Genomic DNA, 21,679 nt, shown 5'->3' with positions numbered 1-21,679 from the left:
TACCTCGAGTAGGAAACTTACTACCATGATCATGTGACAGTTTCGAGTCCACGAACTACTTCTTTCTTGGATTCACAGCAACCACAAGTACTCCCACTTTTGTTTCTCTTTAAGCTCTTTATGCAACAACCGAACCGATCATCAAGCTCTTGACATAATCTTGATTCTTGATAACCCTAAGTATATGTGAAGGCAAACACCTCGAGATTTCACAAGAGATTCACATACACAGCATAAACAACAACAACCTAATAAACGTGGCTAGGGTTTTCCCTTTCATACTTAAGGCAAAACATAAAACCCTACACGTCAAACGGGCTTGGGTTGAGTTAGAAGATTCTGCAGAAAAACAATCTGTATGAGCTTCGATCAATCGAGAATTAAACATACTTTGAGCAAGTCTAAAACAAGACTAAACGTTTTGATCATGGTTTGCCAACATTACAAAATGAAGTTCTAATACATTTAAACCTAAAGTCTTAGAACCCAACAAACTCCCCCTTTGGCAATCCGTGACAAAACACAAACTAGACAAAGTGCTCAAAGTTACAAAAACAGCCCATTACAAAAACATTGCCCAACAAAAAAAAAATTCAACCTGACTACTATCTATAGTTGCAAGTGTAGATACCAGTACAACTGAATCAACCTGTATATTCCTGAAACACTCAACAAACACATAAACACGTGTGGAAAATACAAGTAAAACAAAATATCTTCTTGATTTCACATAACATAAAATAAAGACATATATCATGTATTTTTACTTGGATTATGAATTTGGGATATATTTTCCGGTTTAATGCTCTTGAATGATAAAAAAAAAATGTAATTTTTTTTTATCATTATCTGTTAAGTAGGAGAAGGCGAGAATCATCCAGCTGAGGAACTTAGTAAATTTTACAACAGCGGGTTGTCTAGAATGACTAATAGTGTTATGTTCAATAGACTTTTGTTTTGTATTCAATTTAACAACATGTGAGGTTGAGACGAAGTAATGGTAGTCTAGTCCACCCATGATTTAAGGTAACGTGCTCAGTGGCAATTCCAAAAAAAAATTTCTAGGCGGGTCAGTAAGAACTAAGAAGATGAATCTTGAGTAAGAGATGGATTTTACAGTTTATGTGATTCTCTTATTACAAATTTGTCCATAGTTTTGGAAAGAGAACAAAAGATAAACTATAAATTCAGTTAATATATTGTTTCTTAATACAATAAACATGTTAATTATTGTTACTAAGATTAAATTTTAGAAATTATCTATTATTTCTAAATACAATAAACATATTAATCATTGTTGTTGTAAGTGAACTTTAATTATTATTGCTTAAAATGCTTTTATTCTATTAGTTTGTGTCTTTACTCATTACAATTAATGTATTTACCAATTAAACTCAACTTTGACAACTATTGGTCTTTATTATTGTGTTGAGAAAAAAAAAAAATTGTATAAACATTTGCATTTATCTTCACTCAATCGTTCCCCTATCCCATGCCCCATGCCCTTTGTCTATTTTCTTTTTTTTAAGAATCACCCATGTCTAATTGTTTAATTGCTTTTTAGTGTAACATTTCCTATTTAAAAAAAAAATATATATATATATATATATATATATATTGTCAAGAGAATCATATTCAAGCTTATTTCATTGAACTTTAAAAAAAAAAAAAAAAAAAAAAAAAAAAAAAAAAAAAAAAAAGAAAAAAAAGAAAAGAAAGAAGGGTTAGGGGTTCAAAATTTTATTTTGGGAAAAATGCTCACACACTCCATGAACTTGGAAGTAGTGACTAAAACACCCCCTAAAATTTTAATTTGGCCAATTTACTCCACAAACTTTATACACTTGCCAAATCAATACCTCTGTTAGTTTGGTGTTAAAAAACTAACAGAAACTCAAACTCATGTGAGCATAAAAATGACCAAGAGAGTATGAATTAGTTCAATTGAGATTAGGGGTGGCAAAGTAAACCCAAACTCATTTGCCCACCCAAACCCACCACTCTAATTGAACCCAAACCCACCCAATTATTATTTGGGTTAAATGGGCATCAACCCAATTAAACCCAATGATTATTGGGTTTTAACTAAAAACTCATTGAACCCCATTTAACCCAAAAAAAAAAAAAAAAAAAAAAATACTCAAATTCAACCCAACCCTTCTCATATAAATTAAAAAAAAAAAAAAAAAAAAAACTCAACTCTCAAACATTTCAGTGTTTCATGAGGGTTTTTATTTTCAAATTCAAAAGCAAAACTTTTCTTTTCCCAAACAGTTTTCTGGGAAACCAAACACATCTTTACCACAGAAAAATCGGGAAAAAAAAATTATAACTGATGACATACATAGAATCGAGACAAGCCACAGCCATGGCTTCACCAAAAATCGTTTCTCTCATATCTGAACACAAGAAGAAAAAAAAAAAAGAAGTGACGCGCTTGATTCAAAAGCGAAACATTCTTGGAAAATCAAAGACTTTCTATGGAATTATTTTCTGTAGAAACAAACAAATTTTGTGGAAAGAAAGAACTAAGAATTTTCGTAAAAACCTTTCCAGCAACCACTCGCGGCTCCGCTGCGAGATCTGAACCTTAAAGCTCTCGACAATCTGCCATTGATGGTGAAACAGAGGAAAATTCGACAAAACCCAAAGCTGGACCACCTGATCAGCATCGACCGCAACTCAACCCCGCTCTCTCTAAACCCAGATCACTCTCTCTTTCTCTCTCAAGTCTCAACCTAAGACTTAAAAATTAGTTTAATTAAATTTTAAGAAATTATAAATTCAGAATTTTATTTTTAATTTTCTAACGTGACTTTTGTTGACACCCTATTTTGCAACCCGCATTTAACTTCACAGAAAGGGTAAAAGGATAATTTCACCTTGGAAATATGCATCTTGATTCTGGTCATTAGATCCTTAATCTCATTTCACCAAAATGATCTTGATATTGTAACGATCAAATCAACTGGTCATAAGCCCAAATTGGACCACCAAATTGAAAGTTATCATCAAATCAAGTTTTAATGGCTGAGATGTACCATCACAAATTGAGTCCGACTATATGTGATTATGAACAATTGATTTCAATTGGTTATAAGTATAATCAATTTGAGATCAATGATGTGTCATAATTTGATTGGTTAAAACTACATTATATGGTAGGGTTGCACATACCTAATTAACTAGATAGTTAAACATTAATTATTCAATAAGTAATTTGTGCAATTATATTTTAATTAGAGTAAATTTGGAACCAATTAAGTTTGAAATGAGAGTGGTTGGAGCCATTTAATGTTAATTGGGAGCTAATTTGGGACCTATTAATGTTAATTGTGCTAAAACCATTTTCTAACAAAGGACCTATGATCACCATTTCATTGATATCTCTTAGAATATTTTGAATCTGTGAATGAGGTTAATTTTCTAGAAACTAGACATCCGGTGCTTCAAATTGAGCACAAGAATGAGACAATTCCGATTAGAATTGAGTTAGATATGATTTTTCGAAGGCTGTTACAGCAGCTACGGGAAAATCGAACTTTACTTACTCCTCACTCTCATCAATCTCCACATTTAATACACCAAATTTTCCCAAATGCTAAAATGAGGTCTAGGTTCATGATTCTTTGTCAACCCTCATTAAATGGTCTTTCATTCATATTTCCTCCACCACTACTATATAAACCCCCCTGCTCCTTCATTTGAAAGACACAAAAAACCCCCATCTCTTCTCCTCTCTTGAGTTCTAGGAAGTTGAGTAGTCTTGTCATATCTTAGTCTTCCTGAAACTCAAGGTATTGAGTGAGACTCACTCTTTCTCTCCTAACTCTTCTTTTCCTCCACCCTTAGGACCTCCCTCAAGAGTTTCCTCCTCCACCATATGGATCTTGCATGAAGGTATAATCCATTTCCCTAATTGTTTTTTGTGCTGCTATGATAATGAGAGTTTAAGAGTAAAGCATGATAATAATCATTTAAATTCCTTTGAATATATTTGAATGTTCTTAAATGTTCTTCAAATGTTCTTGGTTGTTCATCACATACTCATGCATAACACTAGGTTCAATCTTAAATCCACATAAAAAAAACATGAAAAAAAAATGTTTGCTTAATAATTCTTTTAAATTCTTGAATTTAGGATATCACCATCCACACACATTCAGTAGAGTTTATTTTTCAATCCAAATGTCATGCTTAATAAATCGAATTAGGGTTTATCACATGCACACATTAAATTCAACATGTAAATTGATTGACATATTAGATGATATGATATGAATGTTGACCACCATAGTCTAGAAGACCGGTTTTACCGGGCAAGGTGGGTGCCTAACACCTTTCCCACCTTGTAACATAGCCTCCGAGCTTAGATCAAGAGTTAGTAGATCAAATGCTTACCCATGTGCTTTTCGATTTTTAGATTGCAACTAGGAAACAAAGTAATGTATTTTATCTTAGATTGTATCTAGGACCAAAGCCATGCAATTTCCTTTGGTTGATGTAAATTCAATTTCAAATAAATAAAATGAGGAATTTTTTAATTATGGTTTTCTTATTTTTCCAATAATTAAATAAGTGGCGACTCCATTGTAAAACCCTTAATTTAAGGGGAAAAACATAATCAGTCGAACCTCCATTTTGAGAGGCAATAACACGATTCCACCCATTCACGTGGGTTTGGTCCAACATCCTATAAAAACAGGTTGGGGGCGCAGTCTCTCACAACTTTTAAAAAAAATTAAAATGTTGATGTGTCATTAAAAAAATGCAAATTAAAATATTTTGGTCATTTTTGAAGATTTTAGAGTAATTTGGTCATTTTCACTTTAGGGGTATTTTGGTAATTTTGATAATTGGATAATTGGATGGGTTGGGGTTTACCCATTATAATTGGGTTGGGTTGGGTTTGGGTTAGAAACAATTAGTTAAATGGGTTTTAATGGGTGAATGAGCTTTATATACCCAACCCAATTATGTCCATTCCAAACCCACCCATTTGACACCCCTAATTGAGATGGAGAGAGAAAGCTTTAGAGAGAGAGACTATAGAACCAGAAGTCTAGAACCACGTGTCTCTCTTATTCTTTTACGTTGTTCTATTCGCTTCTATTTTGTTTGTTTCATTATATTGTTTTTGTTTAGCTATCGACAAATACTTTTTTTCTCCATTTTTCTTTTCTTGGGAAAGTTTTTCTCTAACGATGGTTATTGAATATATATATATATATATATATATATATATATATATATATATTCACCAACAGAGAGGTTTTTGAGAGAAGCAATGGAAGGGAATAAGAAAACGACGTCATCTTCTTCCTTGACTTTTGAACTTTTTAGGTCCAAAGAATCTTCTTCGTCATCTGGGATTTTTGGGTCTATCTTTGTGCCTTCAACCAAGGGATTGGTTTTATTCTCAATTCTACTCTGTTGTTTTGAGCTAATGTTTAGAATCTATAAATATGTGACATATTTTCTTCAATTGTTTCGATTTGATTTTCATTGCTTTTATTATGTTATGTTCGCCTGTTTTCTGCATTTTATGGTATTGGTACCAATTTTGTTTTTAGTGCAGGAGCCTTCTACAGTTTGTCTATCTCTCTAAAGCTTTCTCTCTCCATGTCAATTGAACTAATTCATACTCCCATGTCATTTTAATGTTCACGTGAGTTTCCGCTAAAACTTAAGGTATTGATTTGACAAGTATATAAAGCTTGTGGAGTAAATTGACCAAATTAAAAGTTCAAGTATTATTTTGGCAACTATCTCAAAGTTCAGGAGATATGTGAGCATTTTTTCCTTTAAAATCAAAACAATATTATTTTAAAATAATTATATATAATTCTTCTTCTTCTTCTTCTTCTTTTCCAGCTCAGGGGGTTTATTTGAAACCCTAAGCTTCACTTGCCACCGCCCTTGCATGCTCAGATTTTTTACTAGGGAAATTGAAGACAACCCATATGCGAATTGTAAGTTATGCCATCACTAATTTGTCTGATTTCAACATGACTTTTTGTGTATGGTTTGAACTATGAACATTGAACCTGGGGCGGCTGGAAATGTTTGTGAGAGTTCTGCAGATGATTCCTACAGTAAAATATTTTTGTTGTTCATATATTGAATAACTATAAATTGATAATGTAATCTTAAATTTTAAATGACATAATACCCTATACGACCTATACATTGTTTGACATAAGAAATAAATTCATAACCGTGACTTTTTCAATCTTTAATGTTGTACTCAGTAAAGAGTTTTTAACGAAGAACATTGTAAACGTTGATATGGTGGTGCTTGCTCACTCCCAAGTGCAGGAGATCGTAGCAATATAATTCTCGGAGTACCGAAGTCGAACCACAAGGAGCAGGATAGATTTAAAGACAATATAATTAAACAAAAATTTGGGTAAAGAAGAAAAATACTTTTGCTTGGTGATTGTTAACAACAATAATAATAAAAACTAATTTAAATCAATAATGTAAATATTAGGGCATCGGGGTGTTTCCCTATATCGATATAAAATTCTTTGTGATCTAAGAAAACATCTATTTCATAATTGATTTTTCTTATACAATTAAAAACTTATGATTCGGTTGAACTGAGACAATTCAAGAACGCATGATAACCTCGATTGATAATGCGGTTAGAAAAATTTTCAGAAAAACCCATTCACTTTAAATCTTGATTTCTATTTGAAACTATTAGAAATTCATCTAAACAATAAGAAAAACATGATTGAACTTATTGAAAGCATGGTAGAACTAATACATCAAAAGAAATCTAATTGAACAATCAAATATATTGTAGATAAAATCTTAGAAAGAATCACATTGAATATTCATACCGTATAGAAGAAACATAACCCCTAGCCCTAGCAAAGAGTTTAGGCTGCCATTAGAGAAAGAAAAATACAAGGTTTGCTCTCCAAAATTCGTTCTCACAGCCTCCCTTCTAAACCCTAATGTCTAAGTGTCCAAAGAAAATAAAACATTTACTATTTTAATTTCCGTCCAAGTTTACAGCAGTAACTTGTGAGTTAATTTCGGCCATCAAAAATTGAGAATTTCGCAAAACTCAAAACTGGAAAGTTGTAGATATTTAAATCACGGTTTCAACCCATCTGGCCTTGTGTCAATTGGATTTTTGAGGAGAGAGATACGTCCAAAATACTGATCAGTGCTCAAATTAGATTTTTCCTTTTCAGATTCTGCCTCTTTGATTTCTTTCCTTATTTGGAGCTTCCAATCATGGTAGATGATCCAAGCACTCCAGCCGCACCTCCTTAGACATTTAAGCATGGTCCTTTAGCTCCACTTTAATTCTAGTTTGGCCTCCATTCTCTCACAAATTCCTGTAAACTCATCTTTCTCACATGATTCCTGAAAGTAGAAAATTAAACACAATGAATAGCATCTTATTCAAGAAATTATGTAAAGATAAATAATAGGGACTAATGCAAATCATGGCTTAATTATACAAATCAAGCATACTAATAAGGAGATAACGCCCATATAAATATATAACAAGTATACATTTTAAGGCGTTATCAGGTGGTTAATTGTAACTATGATTCTCATGACTCCCACTCTAATATTAACAAAAAAAAAACACCATTTCTATTAACTTTACACCAGTCCCTAGAAGGAAGAGGTCAGGGTCTGAGGGCTTCTTCTAATTGAGATTGAGAGGAAATGATCAAAAGAATTGTATAGTAGAGATGTTAATCTAATTTTGGAACAATCCTCGATAGTCCACCACAGATTACATTATGCAAGCCAAATATTGAGCACCTAGCTATAACCTATATCATCTCCAGTAGGGATGGCAATTTTGCCCCATCCCGCTTAACCCGCCCCTCCCTACTTCGCCCCGCACGGGTTTTCCCCGCCTGATAGAGGTGGTGGGGTAGGGATGGGGCAAGATTTTAGACCCGTACCACGGGGTGGGATGGGGATGGGACTTTTTGGACCCACCCGCCCCGCCCCTCCTCGTCCCCGCCCCGCCTTGCATTGCTAAGGGTTATAATTGTAAATCTTTCATATCTTAAAACCCTACTATTTAAATTTTTAGTTGTAATTTTAAGTATATTTTTATTAATGAAATAAGTTTCATTAAAAAAATTGTACTAGTTGTAGGGCAAATTAACAAAAATTAGAGTTTTACAGGGTAGGGTTGGGCTTTGTGGGGCCCCAAAGGGCGGGGATGGGGTGAGAAATTTTTCTCCATCATGCGGGACGGGGCAGAGATGGGGTAAGACAAAACCATGCGAGGCAGGGACGAAAAAGTTTTGCAATTTGGGTAGAAGGTCTGATTCTCACTCTAAAAAGGTTTTGATTAAGACTCTAAAGAAGTACACTGATCGAACTGGGCCCATATAAATGGGAACATCAGTTAAGCCTCATTACGTAATGAGTAATGTTGTTACACACATTGTTATAAACCATTCTTTGAACTAAAATCGTGTTTTCAAAACATGATTTCAATTTAAACAATGTGTTTAACAAGGTGTGTATAACAATTTTTATCCTAATCTAATTTGAAAATTCTCTTCTGCTTGGGGTAAATTAACCTAGACCTAGCAAATGTGTTGGATCAATAGATTTTAGGTTCACCCAACTCGAGTTTTAGTGAGAAACCAGTTGTCCTAAATTGATTGCAAAACCTATGAATCTTAACTGGTCTTTGTACGATCTTGTCAATTCGATATACCACGTATTTTTTTACATGAAAAAAATGATATAAAAATATAAATGAAACTTGATAATATTGCCTTTGCTCTCTTTCAAAAAAGAAAAAAGAAAAAAAAAAAGAACAATAAACAAGAACAATGAAAAATAAAAGTCAAAATAATACATAAATTCTTACCTTTACACATTTACTAAACTAAAGCCTTCAAGCCTCGACTTCATTAAGAAAGAAACTATGAATGTTTGGAAAAAAAAAAAAAAAAAAAAAAAAAAAAAAAAACTTGAAAAAGAAGGGAATAAAGAAAATGGTAAGAAGTGAAAGTAAGAAACATGTTTATAGAGAGTTAGAGGGCCAAGGTTGGGGGGGGGGGGGGGGGCAAAAAAATTTACTTAGAAAGTAAGAAGGATTAAATTTTGTGACTGGGAAGTTGACCTAACCCAACATGACTCGACCTGACATTTCAATAGGTTGACTCGTTTTTTCACTGGTCTAAAAAATCTCTATCCATATTCATATTTTCCTTTCAATATGAGTCCAATTTTGTTTGGTTTAGACCATCTAGTATAAATAATGCCTAGCTATTCCCTTATAATATATATATATATATATATATATATATATATTAAACTGATATTATTTTGAAATAATTATTTAGTACTTTGAGAGTATAGTGATGCGATACTTCTTCATCTCACATAATAGTAGGTTATATTAATTAAATTCATATTGGTTAACCATTCATGTGAAAAGATGGGGTACCGCGTCATGATACTCTGAAAATATCTAATGATTTTTTGTAAGCTAGTCAATCACCAAACTCAGCTAACTCAGCTGTACTTTTCGAGAGAGACTTTGATTAAGAGATTGCATAATCAAATATTTCAAAATTTTCATTCCATATTGTTCAATTTCGGTTGTTATTGCACTAACAATCATTTCTTTATTTGTTTAAATTCTTCTCTATTTAGGATCCATTTGCTTGACCGGAACTTTTTTTATTCCTTTCATTTTCTAATGCTTTTTGGTATGGTGAAAAACACACTTAAGCAAAAACAGTTTTATTTGTTGTCAATAGGGGGAATATTCCAAAAAAGAGGAAAATGTTTTTCAAAAAATTACAAACCAAATAAGCTACCACAAAAAATACATTTAGTGATAACTTCTTTCTCTTCACCCGGTCTCTCTACATATTGATTGTTGATCAAATATTGACCAACAATCAAATTTTTCCCTAATGACATTTCATGCTCATATCAGTCATTTCCCACCTATATTTTCACTTGGATTCCGAATTTGGGATATATTTTCCGGTTTAATGCTCCTGAACGACAGAATTTTTTTTTAATTTTCTTTCATTTAGGACATGTTTTCGTGAATAATTTTTTATATTATTATTTGTAATTACAAGAATAATTCATAATTTCATGCAAGCGAAATAACTAATTAAACGTATTTGTAGCTCATTTTCAAGTTCACAATACGCTGGAAAATGACCCTTTAAATGTACTTTTCCCTAATAAAAAAAGTGTTAATTAAATTTTTAGAGAATAAATTCAAAATGCAAATGATGTACAATAACGAGTGTCGGGGGCGAAAAAGTTTCCTTCCCGACAAATAAGATTTATGTTGGGTCGGGGGGTCAAAACCGAAACTCAACGATGGGCTCGATGCACGGCCCAAAGGCTATCGGTGAAGATCGAAGAAGTCCACTATATTTTATGCCTTGGGCTTAGATTGGAACTGTCAAGAGTGGCCCATGAACAATCCTTATAGCGAACACGTCAGCACGGTTGAAAAACATACTGTAAGAAATAACCCAGCAGTAAAGTATTTCTACAGAAAACAGCCCAGCGGTAAAAATGTTTCCGCAGCAAAAAGGGCCCAACGGTAAGGTATTCCTGTAGAAAATAGCCCAAAAGTAAAGTAAAACAACACAAGATAAGTCTCCAGCCGTTAGTTACTTTACAAACTAAGGGAAATATCTATGTTTTTAGACTCATCATCCGTTAACTCTGGGGAGGAGTCTTCTAATACAACAATATGAGGGAAAAACTTTATAGTAACAGTTACATCATAACCATTGATAGTAAATGAATAAGTAAATATCATAGGTTCCATAATAACAAATAATGGAGAAGACTTAGTGCGAGATGAAGGGAGAGAAAGAGATCCCAGCTAGTGCAGCAAGATCATTATGGTGCCATGGCATGCTCATGAATATAATATATGTAGTGAGTAGAGAGAATCATTTGTGAGAAGTATGAGTAATGAGTGAGAGTATATAGTAGTACTGCTGGAATGTTCTGCTGGGGCAAGTGTTTAAGAGTAGAGTTATGAGAAAGTATTTGTGAGTTAGGAGCTGGGAAACTTAGTTTCTATGCTTGAAACTAAGAACTTAGAAGCTTTTTCAGAGCTTAGAGAAAGCTTAAGCAGAGAGGTTAAGGCAGAAACTTTTCTGGTGTAAGTCTTAGTGTGTTGTTGGTTGTTGAAGTATTAATGGAGAGCTCCATTTATATTAGGGTTTGTTAGGAGGTTCTTGCTGTTTTGGGTAACAATCAGCTGGGTTTCTGGCTTTAGCATTAAATACTGATTAGCCTTGGCTAATGGATTAAAGCATGCTTTAGGCTAATGATCTTAGATATGCTGCAACTAGAATCAGAGTTTCCTAGGGCAAATTGGACCACCCCAAGCTAGATGTCAACCTTGGAGCCCTTGCTGAGAACTCTGCTGAGATCCCCTTTGGTGCCCTCCAAACCACATTTCCCTTAATTTCCCCATTTAGGGTTCATGTGCTTGGTTCATGAACTAGAAAATACATATTTTTAGTATGAAAATGAGCTGATTTTGTGTCGTTTCAGGAGCTTCACTGGTCTGGTCATGGCAACTTTGGTTTCTTGACTGAGTGAGCTGAAGGAGAAAGAAGTAACAGCTAGCTGAAACTTTCTCAACTTTCCCAGCTTTTTGTCACATCACCTTCAACTTTATGTCACTTGAGAAATGATGGGATTTTAGCTTGTGGAGAAAAGATTCATCCCCTAGCAGACACGTGTCTATTTTCTAATCTGATTAGACATGTTGGGACCTAATAGGAAGGGGCTCCAGCTGTTCATTTATTGCTGAAATTTGGCTGACCAATTCACGTGTTCTTCAATTGCTGAGATTTGTGCGTGGGCTAGTCTGACCTAGCTGGGCTTTGTTGATAAACTTGCTTGAGCTTTGTTAACCTTACAAGATGAGTAATTTTGCCATGGGTGATATTCATGGGCTTTATAGTTAGTTGATTATGGAAATAATAGACATAGTTCCCATAAAAATTTTGTGAAAGAGATATTCTTTTGAGAAATGAGTAATTTGTATTTCCCATGAGTTTGGGATTTAACAAATGTTAAAATAATATTTGAGTTTAATAAATATGTGTCAAAGTAGCATTTGGGCTTCATGAAATAGTTGCCAAAAGATTATTTGGGCTTTACAAAAATAAGTGCCAAATTAGCATTTGGGCTTTGAGTATAAAGTAATTGTTTTTGCCAAAATGTCATTTTGGGCTTTGTAAGATAATTGCTAGAACGGTTTTAGGCTTTGTAAAATGGATGCCAAATTAGCATTTGGGCTTTTATAAAAATAGTGTAAAGATAATTGCCAAATTAGTATTTAGGCTTTATGAAAGAATTGCCAAAATAATATTTGGACTTTATAAAATAATGCCAAATTAGTATTTGGGCTTTGTAAGAATAGTGCCAAATTAGAATTTGGGCTTTGTACAAATAGATGCCAAATTAGTATTTGGGCTTTGTAAGAATAGTGCCAAATTAGAATTTGGGCTTTGTACAAATAGATGCCAAATAAGTATTCGGGCTTTGTAAAAATAAATGTCAAATAAGCATTTGGGCTTTGCGAAAAATGATTTTGAGATTTTGTAAAATATTGCCGTGTAGCAGCGGGCTTTGTAAATAATGCCGCATCGTAGCTGCCTTTGAATTTGCCACATTGTAATGGGACATTAAATTAGCCACATCGTAGTGGGACTTTGAAATCAACCACATCGTAGTGGAACTTTTGGAATTAGCCACATCGTAGTGGGACTTTTGGAATTTGAGTTTTCTTTGAGTTTTGCTCACAAGCCGAATGATGTTGGGCTTCGTGTGGGGATAGTGTAATTTTGCGACCCAATTTTGGTAGTGATATGATGAGCATATTTTGTAGAGAATTTAAGTTGGATGATATGTGGGATATAATAGGCAATACTTGTGAGAGGGCCCATGGCAATTTATGGGCTTGGGTATGGAGTATTTGTGAAGGCCCAATAATATGGAGAATATTTGGATAATACATATGAGAAATATTTATGTGGGTTTTAAATAATGTGTGGGCTCATGTGAATATTTTGTGAGTGGACCAATAAAATCAAGGCCCAAAAATTTGTACCTCAACAACGAGCATGCAATGATGAATGTCCATCTGGTAAATGTTAAAATGGGAGTTGGAAGGGCGAACAACATAAATGTAAGGATGATAGAAGCCTCCTGTGGGATCGTGAATTCGTGATACAAGGCCAACCCAGTTTGTTAGTATACTATTACACAAGGACTTTTTATTGCTTGTTTTATTTTTTTACCCACTCTTACTGCATCATTGCTCATTAATTTGCTCCTAATATATATTAAGCTTAACAGCTTAGACCCTGGCTGTTAAAGATTCAGACTATTTTAAACAATAGTGGAGCTAGGATCTGACTTTGGGGGGGGTGGTGGGAAATTACATTTGACATCACATTTACGCATGTGCAAGCAAACACACACACACTGACACACATATAGTATTTGAGATCAATTTGCAAAATAACAATTCATTCATGTGTATATTAAGCAATATTTGAATACAAGAAAATTCAAAATAAAATAACATATTCATTATATTATTTATCTATTAGGGGTTTATTTACATAAAAAAAAATCATTTTGAAATTGTAATTATAAAAAATGTTATATCAGGAGGGTATTGGCTTTGGTTTAAAAACCATCCTATTTATTAACCATTTATTTATATAATTTTTAAATGCATTTAAAAAGTCACCAAAGAAAGAGAGGAGAAAAATCGAACAATATTAGATTATAAGTTAGATATGTGTTATGGTATCCATTTGTTTTATTTTATTTTTATTTTTTAATTAACAGAACTGGGCTAATATAGGATGGGCTATTTTGAGATGGCATAAGTGGGCTATGCTCTCAATCCTCCCATGAAAGGAGCTGCTTGTATTGTGCAAACGATTTTATAGCTTTTCATCATTAATAATAATTTTACATTTTTACCTAAAATATGTCTAGACTAGTTAGTAAGTAAATATTAATAGATTTTTTGGGTTGGGCCGGGGGGCAATTGCCCACCTCGACTCCAGTGGCTTCGCCCCTGATTTTAAATGTCTCGGTACAACATGAAAAAGCAAGTGAACGAGGATTCTTTTGTAGTATCCATTTGTTATGTATTATTCAAATAATTATTTCGTTGACACATACATACATGTGTCTTAGTACATGAAACTGATCAGCTTCTTATTACTATTTAGAGAGAAGGGAACACATAATTCCTCTTCTTGATTCATGGACAGAAAGTGATAACATAGTTGGGTGCACCAGAGCAAGTAAATGTGCTGTTCTGATCATCATAAGCATAGCTATAAGCTTGAGGGCATTGGTTCTCAAAGATCCGAGAATAGTCTGTGGGTGGGCAAGTTTGTGGAGTGTTATTTGCACCAGTGCAACAATACTGTGGCTGATTGAAAGCAGTACAAGCACTCTTGCAAGCAATAACGCTTCCATCAGACCCTTTCACTTGCAGCTCTGCTGGGCAAGCTGCATTCACATTGGCCGGACAGCTTGAGGCCCTGCATTCACCAGTTCCACCTTGCGTGGCTACTGAAACAGGCAAGTTGAACCCATCTACAAGACTAACATCATAAAAGTCCATTCCACCATCGGCGGCTATGTTGATTTCTACCAAAGAAGCTGGCGGAACTGCACCGTTACCATTGCATGAAACCTGACCAGAGCTACATTCTGCAGTAGCACAGCTGAACCTTCCGGAGCTGTCTGTGGAGCATAGAGTTCGGGCCCAGAATCGGCCTTTCCATGGAGCTTGGACATCTATTGCTGAGGATGCTGTAGATGTTAACTCAAACCCTGTAGTTGATAATTGAGGTTTTTGATCTGAAGTTAAGGTTCCTGGCCAGACGGTATATGGACAGTTGTTTGTGAAAGTTATTCTAGCAGAGTGAGCACCTGCATGCAACATATATAAACCAAAATCCTTGTCATCATTTTGAAAATGAAAACAAAACCTGTATTGTAAGAAGCAAATATGTGTAGCAGATGCAACATTAATTCTAACGTGTAGATACACGTACGTATCATGATGATGCATGGTTATAATTCAACGGGTTTCAATTATTTTTAATTATGAAAAGTAAATAAATAAGACTCGTGATGAAAAGAATGTGCATGAACTCTATTCCTTCGTGGGGTTTCATGACTTTATTGCGTAGCCCATGTGATGATGAATGGGGCAAAAAAACCAGCGTGATTTTTGATGTTTTCGATAAAATGAATCATCCCGAACAAGAATTTTGTAATTATTTTGGGTGAATATCAAGCACTTCTAAAGGATGAGAGAGAGAGAGAGTTTTGGACGATGCAATGTGGGATAGTGATTAGTGAGGAGGCATACCAGATAGGAAAAAGAAGGCCAAGGTAAGGCTGTAGAGTGCCAGGGTTTTCATCATTGTATGATATCGTTGCTTTAAATTTGTGGTATATAAGAACTAAAAAGTATGATGAACTTGAATGTGGTATGGTGATAATAATCTGAAGAACTTGGTTGGGCATATATAGAAGCTTATACGTGGTTGCGGATATCAATGCGGTCCATGCGGGGAAACTAGGCTTGGAATTTTTTTTTTTTTGAGTGAAGGCTTGGAATTTTCAGTAGGAATGCTTATTGGCCTGGTGATCGTTAGAGTCTTTTATACGGCACCAAGGTCGCTATTAAAGTTGGAGAAACATAAAGATCAAGGAACTTGGTATATTTACAACAACGGGTTCTCTAGAATGACTGTAATAGTATTATATTGAATTGACTTTTGTTTTGTGTTCAATTTAACAACGTGTGAGATTGAGACGAAGTAACCAGTCTAGTTCACCCATGACTTATGGTAGCGTCCATAGGTTTTCAGTAGGGAAATTGAAGACAAACCTATGCAATCTGTAAGTCATGCCAACTCTAATTTATCTGATTTCAACGTGAATTTTTGCGAGTTGGTCGAACTTTGAACCCAGGCGGCTTGAGATGTTTTTGTGATTTTTGCGGATGAATTTGGAGTGAAAAAAATATTCTTTCACATTTGTTCATATAACACATAAAAGTAACTATGAAAAAAAGGAGGTGAAATAGTGGATGTGTAAGAACCAAAACCCTTTGGAGTTAACCAATTCGTAAGGCTTCTAATCCTAGCTCGGATCTAGTAGGTTCCTTTTTTAATTCCTTTTTCACCAAAATTATCTTGTCATAATTCAAAAAGTAAAACTAAACCATTGATATAGTTGCGATCAAAGACTTTTTTAATACATCCACATTCTAGAATATAGTACATTTTCTAGTAATGTTGTCGCATATTAACAACAACAAGATTTGGCTTGAATCTAGTGTCCTATGCATTGAACATGATAGGATGCTACCATGAGTCCAAAATTTGCTATATCCCAATCCTTTTATTATAGCATATTTGGTATTTGGCAAACTAAACACCAAAAACCTCTCACATCATATGTTTTAAATGCTAAAAGTTTTAGTATTGATTAAGAGTACAATTCTAATAATAGAACTGTATTGATAGAAATGCTAAACCTTTAAATATTTTTTTGTTCTACTTTTCTCTCTCCTCTTTCTCACCCGTTTGATTCACTCTCTCAGTCTCTCTTTCTCTCTCATTCACTCTTAGCCTCTAAACTCTATTTTTATAGAATCATCCTCTCCTTTCACTCTCACCTCCGATCTCGCCGCCAATCTCTCCTTTAATCTCATCACCTCGCATGCCGCCGATCTCACTCTCAAACATTGTCGCCGATCTCGCCAAACGACTCTTGCCAACCTTGGCTAACTACTAATTGCACTTCGCCCAATTGTCATCGATCCCGCCCAGCCTCCTCTCCCTAAGCCGTTCTCTCTCTCTCTCTCTCTCTCTCTCTCTCTCTCTCTCTCTCTCTCTCTCTCTCTCTCTCTCTCTCTCTCTCTCTCTCTCTCTCTCTCTCTCTCTCTCTCTCTCTCTCTCTCTCTCTCTCTCTCTCTCTCTCTCTCTCACACGCTCGCGCAATGGTTGTGGTGTGTGTGTATGTGTGTGTTTTTTTTTTTTTTTTTTTTGTGATCACGGTGGGCTGATATTGGTTTTGGTTTTTTTTTTTTTTGGGTGTTGCAATGGGCTAATATTAGTGGCCAGCGGTTGATTTTGTGTGGTGGTGGGGTGTGCTGTGGGTGGTGAGGAATTTTGTATTTATTTATTTATATATTATATTGTAGGAGATTTTTAAGATTCTTTTAATGTGTTGTATATATTATTTTAATGTGTTGATCGGAAAAATATAATATTTAATGTAGAATGTATTGTAAAATGGTATGTTAAAATTTATATATATATATATATATATATATGTTTAACTAGCATTTGGGGCATGGCACTGTTGATGCTAATGTATTGCTCTTTTATTTGGGTTAGAAGAATAGGTAATGTTGCTACCCATATTGCAAGAGCATTCACGACAAGGGTGTCAAATCCACTCAAAAGCTATTTTTAGCATCTTAAACCACAAAAATCATACTTTATCAAAGATCGAAGCCATATCTTAAAGAATTTGACATCTTGCTACAATGAACTCTCATAAATGAGAGCTCACTGTAGCAACTTGCTATTATTTTTTAATGATTTTGTGGTGATTGGTTTTGGTGGTTGGTTTTGTGGTGATTTATTATTATTTTAATGAGTTGTTTATATTATTATAAATGAAATGGTAAAAAATAGAAACTTTGATGTGGGCTGAATTGTAAAGTAAGTTGTTAAAATTGATTAAATAGGTTTTTGAGTTGTTAAATGCTATTTTTTTTTTTCCTTGATGTAAATGCTCTAAGCATGCCTTAGGTTCTAGCTTGTCTTTGTGTTTCAATAAGGATAATCTGCCAGCTGCAGCCCTACCACTGTTTGTAAGGCAGACATCCCCTCCGCTCTTTCTGATTCCTTTTTATTATATGAAATTGAAGCCTATAATTGTGGAGATTTCGAGGATACTCTTATTTGTGAACTCTCTATTAATTCTACCAAGGTTATGTGGGAAAACACCAATGTTGGAACAATCGGAGCTTCACTCTGCATACCCCTCACCTCATTGTTGATCAATTAGTGCATGTGTAATATTGTTAGATTAGCTGGAATCAGTCTCTTTCTTTTTCTTTTTTTCTTTTTTTTTCTTAATTTTTAATTTTTATATAAGTGATGTGATGATGCAAAACTCTCTGGCATGTTGCCTTTTAAAGTAGTGGACAAATTCATTTCTTTGTTCTTGGATACGACTCTTCAATACAAGTGTCCTTTATTGTGTATGCACATGTTTCAGTTCTCTTGTATCAATTTCAAAACTATAAATTAAAGATTGAATGGGAAGAAATAAGGGACATACATACACCCCTACTAATACATACTGTGGGGGCCGGTTAGTCACTAAAATTATTAAAGTCAAGTTAATTGGGATCTGAGGACGTAAAACTGTCCAAGGAGGCCCATATCAAGTTGTAGGGGGTAACCAAACAAAAGGAAGAGTAGATGTCACGCAAGATGAGTTCAGTATTCGTCCAAGGACCAAATCCTTCTCGACAATATGAGTCCAAGGACGACCAGATCGCCACCTTGTTACAAACGTACTTCGGAGTTACGTCACCACTAAAAGTGGGATAAGGGACCAAGGGTAAGAAAAAGAAGGCAAACAAATATCTATAACAATAGCTGCCTCCGCATTAATTGCCTCTCAACCAACTCTCTGGTCGCATTAATGTGGAGGTAATGCCTGAACAGTGATGAAGCAGCCTTACAGCTGCTAGTATGAGGTTCCAGAAGGTGTTAGATGGGACAGAAAGAGATCCCCTGAACCCAACTTACACGTGTGTGGTGAAGATGATATGAAGAAGACAGTATATAACATGAAAGAAAGCATTGAGAAAGGGGATCGGAACATCATAAAACATAGAATACTCAGAAGAAAGCCTGGAGAACAAAAGAACTAAACTTGTTTCAAAAGAAAAAATTAATTGTTGTAGCTTTGTTAATCCATCTATAAACGTGTAGTTTAATCGTTTTTCTTTTAGAGTAAACCTAGTTCTTGAGTACCCACGCTCTACAAATTTTATTGTTTGGGTCTTTAACGTACGAACCCAATACCAGTTTGGGGTCGTTACAAATTGAGTTCTCCCACATACAAAATAATTATTTTTCGGGTTATGCTCTTCAGAATCTACAGTTTAACTTTCAACGCTTTTTCTTCTTGAAGGCCAAAAGAACTTAACCCAAATGACACAAATACATGAAAAATTGTTGTAATTAGAAACTTTGGCACGAAATCTGCCAACAATAAATATGATCTAATGATGCTTACAAAAATATATTTTCCCATACTATAATTAATAAATTTGGATTTTGAATAGGTGCTTTCAACCCAAACATATATTTTCTCATTATGTAAGTGCACAAAAAGGATCGAAGTGGATCAAAATAGACCGAATTGGACCAAATGGAACAAAGTGGACCGAAATGGACCAAACGGGACCAAATAGGACACCGAATAGGACTAAAGTAGACTGAATAAGAACGAATGAATAGATTAGGACCAAAGTGGACATAATGGACCGAATAGGACCAATGTGAAATGAAAAGGTTGAAGTGAACAAAATGGACTGAATAGAACTAATGTGGACCAAATAGAATCAAAGTGGACAAATGGACCGAATGGTCCGAATAGGATTGTGGTGAACCAAAATGGAAAGAATGAATCGAATAAGATCAAAGTGGACCGAGTAGGACCGAAGTGAACAAAATGGTACAAAGTGGACAAAATAGGACCAATGTGGACTAAAGAGGGCCAATACGGACTGAATGGACCGAATAGGACCAAAGTGGATTGAATAACACTGAATGAATCGAATATAATTTTAGCGGACAAAGTGGACCAAATAAAATCAATGTGGAATGAAATAGAATTTTGAATATTTATTATTTTTATAGTATTTTTAGGGCTCATATTTCTAATTTCTAATAGCTATTTTATTTGTATTTTTTTAACTCAAAACTAAAGAGTTTAGCCTAAATATAATAAAATTTCATACTTTTCAACCCAAAAATTAAAGAAAAAAAGAAGAAGTTTTAAGCTAAACTTGAAAAAGGACCGAAGGGGATCGAAATTGACCAAGTGCACCAAATTGGACTGAAGTGCACCTAATTAGATTGAATAGAAATTATTTAATTTTTAGGAGAATAAATTATCTTAAAAAAAAATTAGAGAAAAAATTATACATCATATTACAATACAAAATTTTTTTTTTATTCGAATAGTGTAAATAAAAGCCACTATCATTCGTTGAAGCACTATTTATAGGGGTGGGTCAATGGGTTGTATGGTTTAAATTTCCATCCTTTTCATCCCTCTAGAATTTTTTTAACTTGTTTTAATCCTCATGCACGTTACTGAATTTTTGAGTTGATAAGAGCTGCCAAAATTCGAATTTGATAGGATGCCAGACACAATCGACACTAGTGTCCTAGGCAATCTCCAATTTTGTTGTTTGCGCAATCTTAGCTTGATTTTCTAATTTTCTTTTAAGGATAATTACAAGTTTAAAAGCCACTTTTTAGCAACTTACTAATAAGATTATTATCTTTACTAGACTTATCACACGCACTTTGCGTGTGCGATAATACTCTTTTTCTTTGCTTTAGTGTTATAATGTTTAAAAGTTGTATATAAATAACAGTGTATTTTTTTCTTTTAAAGAAAGAGGTAAGATAATGTGAAATAATGTTTAAAAATGAGATAAAGAAACGTAAGAAGTTGAAACCTAATGGGATATTTGAATTTATTGATTAGCATAAAAATTGTGATAAGTAAAACAAATTTGAATTTTAAAAAAAAAGAAATATGATATAAAAAAATTTGGATAACAAAAATTTTGGAATGTTTTAAAGAATTTCTTTTAAAAACAAATATAGAAATTTTGGGAAAAGAATGAGTAGTTTTTACGTGAGGTAGTGAGTTTTCTTTTTTGAAGAAGTAATTTTGTATTTTTTTATAAAGATAATTGAAGTATTTGAATACAAATAGATAACAAATACAGATAGGAGTCAGACATTTGAATACAAATGAGTGGTGAGAATATTAGTTTTTTCCCCTTTTTATATGTGAGATAGTATTACACTTTTAAAATTTTTGGAAGAAGTAATTTTGTATATTTTTTTTATAAAGATAATTAAAGTATTTGAATTTAAATAGACAAAAAAATACAAATAATTATAGATAGGAATAAGACATTTGAATACAAATGGAAGGTGAGAATAATAGTTTTTTTTATAATCCTATTGTACATGAGATAGCATTACTGTTTTAACATTTTTTGCTTTTTTCTAGGAAAAGAAATTAAACTAACAGGTACGTTATTTCAGAATTTGTATGAGTGTATTTTGGTACATCAAAAATCGAAGACAAAACAGGGGACTCCGCTTATTAATATTATAGATGATTTTTAACTTTTAATTTAAAATAAGCCAAATTAAAGATTATATGATTTTATGAGAATTTTTAATTCCCTTCTTTGTGTGAAAATCAAACCATGAGATTTTGACAAGAACAAAGTTTCTCCTCAAACTAATTTAGAGAGAAACCCTTCAAAATCTTCATATATCTT

At 33.8% G+C, this 21,679-nt stretch overlaps 1 protein-coding gene and 1 long non-coding RNA gene across 2 annotated transcripts in view; one reads left to right on the top strand and one right to left on the bottom strand.

Moving 5' to 3' along the window:
- Window positions 1–21,679, top strand: part of LOC126691970 (uncharacterized) — a 41,329-nt gene that overhangs the window by 18,492 nt on the left and 1,158 nt on the right. The gene's annotated exons all lie outside the window — the stretch shown is intronic.
- Window positions 14,134–15,576, bottom strand: LOC126691963 (thaumatin-like protein 1). The gene is made up of 2 exons (XM_050387300.1): window positions 15,416–15,576; window positions 14,134–14,970 (listed from the first exon to the last, which is right to left on the bottom strand). The coding sequence occupies exons 1-2, from the start codon at window positions 15,468–15,470 to the stop codon at window positions 14,291–14,293; spliced, it is 735 nt and encodes a 244-aa protein (XP_050243257.1). The 5' UTR covers window positions 15,471–15,576; the 3' UTR covers window positions 14,134–14,290.

This window comes from Quercus robur, chromosome 7 (assembly GCF_932294415.1).
Source record: "Quercus robur chromosome 7, dhQueRobu3.1, whole genome shotgun sequence".
NCBI classification, from domain to species: domain Eukaryota; kingdom Viridiplantae; phylum Streptophyta; class Magnoliopsida; order Fagales; family Fagaceae; genus Quercus; species Quercus robur.
The sequence above is the reverse complement of the archived record's forward strand: the minus strand, read 5'-3'. Positions and strand labels throughout refer to the sequence as shown.

Excerpts from the sequence above, each read along its gene's own strand:
- LOC126691963 (XM_050387300.1), bottom strand. The coding sequence starts at position 15,470 with ATGATGAAAACCCTGGCACTCTACAGCCTTACCTTGGCCTTCTTTTTC. Across the intron at positions 14,971-15,415 it reads GGCCTTCTTTTTCCTATCTG|GTGCTCACTCTGCTAGAATA; the intron begins GTATGCCTCCTC and ends TGTTGCATGCAG.